At 30.1% G+C, this 8,971-nt stretch overlaps 1 protein-coding gene across 1 annotated transcript; it reads right to left on the bottom strand.

Moving 5' to 3' along the window:
* Positions 1-6,845: 6,845 nt before the first annotated feature.
* LOC105111860 (cytochrome P450 89A2-like) lies at positions 6,846-8,519 on the bottom strand. The gene has a single exon (XM_011007327.1). It carries the CDS (start codon positions 8,509-8,511, stop codon positions 6,973-6,975), a length of 1,539 nt encoding a protein of 512 aa, XP_011005629.1. The 5' UTR covers positions 8,512-8,519; the 3' UTR covers positions 6,846-6,972.
* Positions 8,520-8,971: the final 452 nt, after the last annotated feature.

Raw genomic sequence — 8,971 nt, 5'->3', positions numbered from 1 at the left:
TGAAAGTTCCTAAAAAACACATCTAAGTTCAAGAAAATTTTTATTTTTAGGTTGATTTATAGTTTTGGGATGGTTTTTGATTTTTTGAGACCATAAATGAATTTACTATGATACCTAGGGTGTTCTCAAGGCACTTTGGATTAAACAATCTTCAACCTTAATTTTTCAATTATTATAATGACTAAAATTTATGTAATATTAGATGATGCATTATTTCAAAGTTTTTTTTTCCAAAAATGTTGAGGTGGTTGCTCACCCTCTGTACCAAAACAGTAAGGGCCCAAGTGTACGGGCCTTTACTAAATGGGCCAGAAACACTAACTTGGCTTTCTAGGCCTGACAATATTTTTTCTTTTCTTTTTTCTAATTTTTTTTTATTTATGCCTTCTTTTATATGTTATTTTTTTCAAAATGATTTTTTAATTTATATTTAAATTATTATCCCTTGTCTTTTTCTTGTCTTTTTTAAAGAATGATTATTGTTTTTAGTTATTTTGTACACATTTATTTTTTAAAAGATCATTCTAATTCATCTATATTTTTTTATGTTTTATATAAATAAAAATATTTATTTTTTGGATAATATTTCAAATATATATAACCTCACATGATATTTTTTCTATTTATTTTATTAAATCAATTTCATGTATATCTATTTTTATTACCATTTGATTAAATAAAAAATTGATTTTGATAAACAAATTCATTAAACACAACTGGGTCAAAGCTTGTGTTGCAAGGTGAAATAAAAATATCTAACATGCAACAAAATGACTAATTCATAACCAAAAAGAAACGTATTTTTTTTTAAATAACAAAATCATAAAATCATTTAGTTTAGTATCCACTCATCATTAACCTAGAATAAACAACCAATGATGATTAATTTATTTTAGGTGAATTAATAAATAATAAACTAATTAATACACGACAAAATTGTATACTAAAACCATCAACACACAACATATTGGATCAAAAACAATATTGACATTTAACATAATAAAAAAAAATAGCATCTACTCACAACGTGGTAAATAAAAAACAACATAAAAAATTGAAAACAACATCAACTCAAACATCACAACACAATATTGATAAACAACATCACAACATCAATTTCAACATTGAGACCAAACCATTAAATCTTAGATAAATGTGTTACCACCGATCCTTCAAACCTCTTTACGGAGTATTGATTTCGATCTTATTCCACTTTAAAAATAAAACCCTGGTGGCATCATATCTCTGGGGTCACAACATAACATTGTGAATTCAAATGCTTTTGATTTTCATAATCATTCATAATAATACGCAATAAAAAAATTATAAAAATAACTAATATTTTATCTAAAAAATTAAATTATTCAAAAATATATATGGAGTTCGAAATTAACCTTTCAAAGTGGCTAAAGTTTACTGCTAGGGAAGTGGACTGAAATAATGGTGACACATAGGCTCCATGATCGAACATATATAATGGACTATAGAGTATCATTGCATGCGCTAAAAAAGTAGGGTAGACTCTAAGGTTAGTTGATTATAAGCTCTTTCTCTTCCTCTTCCTTCCTACATTAATAGGGTAGACTCTAAAGTTTGTTGATTATAAGCTCTTCCTCTTCCTCTTTCTCTTCCTCTTCCTTCCTACATTGATGGTGTAGTCTACCACCATTTGTGGTTGAAAATTAAATCAAGAAACTTTTGGCCTTTATTATTTCTCTCTCTACTAGTTCGGTCATATATCTTCTTCTTCTTTTTTGTACTGGTGGTGTTGTTGTTTGATGGTGTGGTTGTCAATAGTACTTGTTTTGTTAACAATTATTGGTTTGATAAAAAATAGTGATAACAATTTGATAAAGAATTGTGGAGATTTTTAGGTTTGTGGGTGCTGTGAATGTAAAAAATATGACAATTGAGCTTGATGTTTGGGGATTACAGTTTTTAGGTGGCTAAGGTTTGTTATGGGAGAAAGGTAGGAGAAAATAAATAGTGATTCCCCTCTTCTTTTCTCTTTTTTCTTCGTTTCTGTACATGTTTTTACTCTATTTCTTTATTTTTAAAATGTTTTCTTTCTTTCCCCTTCTATTTGTGATGGAGTCCCTATTTATATTACATAATATTCCTTTTTTTATTCTTTATTCTCTCTTATCTCATCACATTCTAAAATCTTCTACCTCATTCTCATTTTATCACCATATTTTATTTTATTTTATTTTATTCTTCAACTTTATCCCTTCTCTTTTAATTGAAGGGTTATGAAATAACCAAGAAATTACCCAAATTATGTCAAAAATAAATTTTTAATAATTTTTCATATTTTAAGAAAAAAACTACCCCCTCTACTTACACCCGAAAATAGGTTTTCAAAATTGGTTATGGATTCCTGATCATTGTCCACGTAATCCTCTAAGTGCCTCTCTGTTAATTGACAATTTAATACTAAAATTCTTTTATACAAATTTGTCTCTACCAATTAATGGGTTATTTTTATAACATGTCTTCATAGATCTTAGTTCTTAGTTTATTAATGTTCTAGTCTTGGACATCTAATTCTCAAGTTGAAAATATATTCCACCTTATACATGAATATGTCTTGTCTCTTATGGCCTTCTAACATTGTTTTTCAATATCACTTAATAATAAATCATAAGGAATCTTTAGGCTCTAACACCAACTAATGTAGGTAAACTTAATGAATAGAAATCAAAGAACATAATTTTTTAAAGAAAGGATGATAAAGAAACATGATTCACAGTTTTACAGCTAAATAATTCTCTTTTGATAGTTATAACTAGACATAGACCCGTGTTACATCGTGTATCCATATTCCCCCTTAAAAAACAATGTGTAGGTGTCGCAAACACATTTTAAAGAAATAAGAAAAGACCAATAACTTAGGTTATAGCCCTGAAAGGGTCAAATAAATTGGTTTTATTTTAATTAGATGATAAAAAAGAAAATGATAGTAAAAAAAATAAATTTAATCATGGTAACTTGGAAAAAAACCCTTGGAAGAATGAAATTGGATTAAAAAAACAAAAAAACTTGGTTTAATTCTACCTGAGATAGCGTGATAGACATTTAACCTAGATAATAATAGGCGAGTCAACCTAAATTAATTTGTAAAACAACTAGGTCGAATCATAAGATTGAGATAATATGATGTAAATAAAGTTGAAAGATAAAATCAAAAAAGAAAACAAGCCAAAAAAGGATATCAACTCACGTTAAGTTTTCAAACCCGTAACTTAGATCATTAGACTAAAAGCTCAATATATGAAAAAACTGCAAACCTAATCCCTAACAAATCAAATATTGAGAGATGAAATTGAGAACAAAAATAAATTATGAAATTGAGAAAAAAAATGAATTATATAAAAGGATCCAAAAAAATAGTAATGAGAAGAAAGGGGATAAAAAAAATAAATTAGATGGAAACTAAAATCTTTGATTGAATGGTGAAAATGAAAAGAAAAATAACTTTAATAAAAGGATAAGAAAAATCAAACGAGTGAGGATAAAATTAAAAAAAATTAATATGCTATAAATTCAGATAGAGAGATAAAATTAAAAATTAATAAAATTTGCACAAAAAAGTGAAGAAACAAAAATTCAAATCAAAAGAATGAAAACCAATGAGCAAAATATAGCACATAGCAAATTAGGATTTAAAGGTAATTTAAAAAAATTAAAACTTCATAAAAAAGAAAAGGAAAAAAGTTAGAAAGCTAAAGAATATGAACTAAATTCAAAGGAAAAACAAATTGATGGGTAGTTCTCAAGATTTGGAGGGCCAAATGCAAAAATCAAGGAAGAGAAATAAAAAAACAAAATTGACATCACCAAATTAAAGGTCCATTTAAGAAACATATCATCTAGAAATGGAGGTTTCGTCAAGAGAATTTAGATGCTTGTCTAAAAGTTGTTTTTTTAGCCACCAGGTGATGCAACAAGTACCACTCTAAAATTGTGATCATCCTTCATGCTCACGTGTGCAATGTATCATTCATTTATAAAAAACTTTATTAAATATTAAAAGAAAAATATGTCCCCCTTTCCCTTTAATAATAACAAAAAAAAGAAGCTCAAAATGATCTTGAACCAAGCTTAGTTTTTCTTTGATTTCAAGGGCAATCATGTAAAAGTATTATACGTTTTAAAGGCGTAAATAACATTAGACACCAAACCTAAATTCTTTGGCTCAAATGATATTTTCATATATTTACTATTTAAAACGTAAAAAAAAAAAATCTTACTACCCCCATTAGTTGGGTCAAATGATTTTTTTATGAGAAAAAAAAATTATAATTTCATTATTACAATCCACATATCACATGAGATCACATGAGTGTATGAGTGTAGGGCTACATTTATATACATCCTAGACATCCTTTTTTCCTTTTAATTTATTTTATTATAATGAAAATTCAATATTAGAATTGTTGTTACTTAAAAAATGAGAGAAAAAAAATTCTAAATGAAACAAATAATAATAATAATAAAGAAATTTTAAATTAAATAGAAAACAAATCTAAAATTAACTAAAAAAATATATTCAATCTTAAAAAGTAAAAATTTTAGGGCCTTACCAACGAAGATTCAATTCCATAGGAAATAGGATTTTTGGAATCTGTTTAGAAAAACTAAAGGAGTTTAATAATTAAATTAAAAGTTATTTTTGAAGATGCACAACATCGAAGAGAGGGTACTTAGTTAACCCATTAATAGAATTCACTAAAAACATCCAAATCCATCTCCAAAATAACCCATTTATGCCTTGCTGCCAAGCCTAACATAAGCCTAGAATAGCAGCCAATAATTCTACTTTTAAAGGAAGAAATATGCTTCAAGTTTGTCATAAACTAGGGATCCATTAATTTCCTAGCTGCTGCAACCCTGAAGAAAAACAAAACAAGCAAAGAATAACATAAACAAAAATAATTATGGAGGTAATTAGCATCCAATAGAATATTGATATAATGGGATCAGATTTAAACAATAGAAGAAATATTACACAAACATAGGAGCATCCGGCTTTATAAACTAGTAGAGTTACATCTTACATGAAGAGCCCAACAGATAATAAATCCAAATGGTCAAGTCCATCGTAAAATTATTTATGCATGCAGTGATTTGAAACAGTGCAATTTATAATGAATTTACTCACCATCAACAATAATAATTTACGCTACAATAAAATACTAATCCTCTTTTATTATATAGTTAATTTCTTTAACCTTAATTGTGGATGCATTTTTCTTTTCCAGTGGACGTTTAATTTCTTGAACGTCTTTTTTTATTGGCAACAAAAGCAAAGACTCAAAATGGGTGGAATTCATCTCTAGCTAGTTTGTTTGTTTTTTGGTACAATGTATTGTATTGCGTCCTCCATTGTTGCAGAGAGTTATTAAGTGTTAATTATATTTTTATTATATAAAAGAAATAAAGGTTTCACCGTAGCTATTTTATTATTTATACTCTCACAATTTTTTTAAAAAAACTCTTAATTTAATCTCTAAATTTTTATCTTGTATAATTTAGCTGTTTTAAATCTAAATTAACATCAAATTACATCTTTTTTAGAAAAAAAGGTTAAATTGAAAGGTAAGTAAAAATGATGGTAAACTTTGAATTTTTTTTTGAAAAGTTTATTTTAATCTTTTAATTTTTTTAGCTTTTAAGTAATACCAGTCCCTCTAATTTTAAAAAAATTAATTTTTATATTAAATTAATTTTTTTTTATTTTTTCTTTGGGTTGTGGAGAGGGAGGGGATTGCTGAATTCTAGAAAGAGTTTCTATTAAGAATAATTTTGGTCACAAAAATAATTAATTTTTATATCAAATAATTTCATATGATGAACAAAGCTAAAAAATAGTGTTTTTTTTCTACCATGAAAGTTTTTAAAAAATATATCTAACCTTGAAAATGTTTTTTTTATTTTGGGTTGATTATAAATTTTAAAGTGGTTTTTTTGTGTTTTTAGACATTATGAATTAATTTAATAATATGTTTTGTAGATGTTAGGACTAAAAAATAACCTTTAAAATTTCATTTTAAATCCTTTTTTTAAATCAAACTAAGCTATAGTAATCTTCACCTACGTGCCGTCCACCCATTTTTATATTTGCACATGAAATTTTCAATGAAGACTTTCAGATTTCAAAGCTGATCGTTTCATTAAAAAAAAAAATTGTCTTACGAGTAATTCCATTTTACTTGTTCCAATCTAGATTACTTTGCTGTCTGTCTTTGTAACTTGTAAGTTATTATATTTGTTTGCATATCTTGTCAGTGGAGAAAAAGACCACTGAGCTGTTCAAGATAGAAAATTATAAATATCCTCAAAAGTCAACAATATGGACTTATTTTCTATCAAGATGAATTGACTAATGGATTATAACAGGAGCGTGACCTCCACGACAAGCTGTTTTCTTCGCACTCAAGAACAGAACAACGCATTTTAATTTGCAGCACAAGCCACCTCAGAGAGATAAATTACTTTGGATTTTGGCGTTGATGAATTTGAGCTGCAGCTCTTGATTAAAATGTTGTTTTTGTTACGAGACCGAGTGCCAAGAAATCTTCAAATTGCCCAGCAGAGTATGTCTTGAATATTCCTTGTAGCTTCTGGGATAGGACCTAGTTGGCCATGAAATTTCCATAACTAGATAATGTGATGGGATCTGTGTCGCATAAAGACGCGAGGCAATCCAATTTTTTGCGAAAATTTCATTGTAGATTCCATAAAAAAATTGTAACTTTTTTTTAATTTTTAATTTTGTGTTTGTGTGTGTGTGTGTGAATATGGACACGTGGGTTGAAATAGGGTGGATTTACAAACAAAGAATAACACAAACATAGGAGCATCCGACTTGATAAACTAGTAGAGTTACATCTTACATGAAGAGCTATCGTCCAACTAGACAAAATCAACCTTATCTTTTATAATAATAATAATAATAAACCTGATCATTTATTTCAACCGCGGGCATATTTGAGCCTGTAATGGATTTTTCATCACTACTGTGAATTCTTCTTTCTCAGACAAATCAACGTCATCTCCATCCACAGCTTTCCACTCAAATCTCCAAATCAAATTAGCTACAAAATACTCCAAATGAAGTATTGCTAGACCATAAGCAGGACATATTCTCCTCCCAGCCCCGAATGGCATCATCTTTATCTCTCTGCTTCCTGTTATATCAAATGTTTCCCCTCCACTATTTAGAAATCTTTCAGGCTTGAATACCATGGGATCCTCCCACACCTTCGGATTCCACCCCATCTCAGCCACCATAAAATTTATAGTTCCATCTTTTGGTACCACATATTTACCCAGCACTACATCTTCAGTCACCGCATGTGGCAACGCGAAATGGCCTGGCGGGTGCCTCCTTAAGCCTTCTAGAATTATTGCTTTTAGATATGGCATCTTTTGCAACTCCTCTTCTTTTATATTCTCTTCACCATCTTGCACAACCCCTTTAATCTCCATGAATAGCTTCTCCTGGATTTGCGGGTACTTAACTAGATTTGCCATGATCCATTGCAACGCTGTTGAAGTAGTATCTGTTCCTCCGTTTAGAAACTCTGAGCACAAACTGACCATTTCCTCTTCATTGAGCTTTCTCTTCTCTTCCGGAAGCTCCAAAGCCAGTATGGTGTCAACATAGGACAAAACATACTCATCCTCATAGTCTTTCTTGTCCTCTTTACTTTTGTTTACGCTCTCTTCCTTGGCCTTCTTTCTTGCTCTTATCAATGGAATCAAAACATCTTCTTGGCATTTTCGAAGGCGAAACAGCTCCCTCCAACGGTTGCGCAACACGATCTTTGTCACTCCTGGCCATAAATTGAGTATGTTGAACCTACCGAAATTCACTATCATTTGTCGCTGAACTTCCATAATTTTTTTTATCTGATTTTCATCAAGCTTGTCTCCAAAACACATCAGGACTAATAGACAAAACATGGCATATTGAAAATGTTCCATTACACAAATAGGACGACCGGCTTTCGCTTGAGATTCAAAGCGATTCTGGAGGATTTGCAGAACCCAGTTGCGTGCATGAGTGTAAGATTTCACACGCGATGGGTGGAGGATTTCTGCAGTGAGGTTACGCCGCAGAAGTCGCCATGTTGGACCGTAAGCCGAAGAACTAATATTTTGCTGATTGCTAGTCATAATTTTTCTCGTAGCAACAGCTGGTGGGCGGTCCGCAAAAACTGCGCCGCCATGTATTAAAGCCTCATGAGCAAGGGTGCGATCTGCAACGAAGATAGCAGGGCGAGTGCCAATACGGAGGGTAACCATTGGGCCAAACTTGGCATGGAGGGATCGAAGGATTGGCTCCATCTTGAAGGCGGACATGCGGAGCCATAGTAAGTGGCCGATGAAAGGAAAGGTTAGGGGACCTGGAGGTAGGTTTTTAGAGGTTAAGAAATTGTTGAAGATAATTTTCAAGAAGAGAGAGATGGAAATGGAGACAAGAACAAGGAACCAACTTTCCATACTGAAAAAAATGACCAACAGATAATAAATCCAAATGGTCAAGTCCATCGTAAAATTATTTATGCATGCAGTGATTTGAAACAGTGCAATTTATAATGAATTTACTCACCATCAACAATAATAATTTACGCTACAATAAAATACTAATCCTCTTTTATTATATAGTTAATTTCTTTAACCTTAATTGTGGATGCATTTTTCTTTTCCAGTGGACGTTTAATTTCTTGAACGTCTTTTTTTATTGGCAACAAAAGCAAAGACTCAAAATGGGTGGAATTCATCGCTGGCTAGTTTGTTTGTTTTTTGGTACAACGTATTGTATTACGTCCTCAATCGTGGCAGAGAGTTATTAAGTGTTAATTATATTTTTATTATATAAAAGAAATAAAGGTTTCACCGTAGCTATTTTATTATTTATACTCTCACAATTTTTTTAAAAAAACTCTTAATTTAATCTCTA

This window comes from Populus euphratica, unplaced genomic scaffold (assembly GCF_000495115.2).
Source record: "Populus euphratica unplaced genomic scaffold, PopEup_1.0 scaffold314.1, whole genome shotgun sequence".
Taxonomy (NCBI): Eukaryota; Viridiplantae; Streptophyta; class Magnoliopsida; order Malpighiales; family Salicaceae; genus Populus; species Populus euphratica.
This window is presented reverse-complemented; position numbering and strand designations above follow the sequence as displayed.

Excerpts from the sequence above, each read along its gene's own strand:
- LOC105111860 (XM_011007327.1), bottom strand. The coding sequence starts at position 8,511 with ATGGAAAGTTGGTTCCTTGTTCTTGTCTCCATTTCCATCTCTCTCTTC.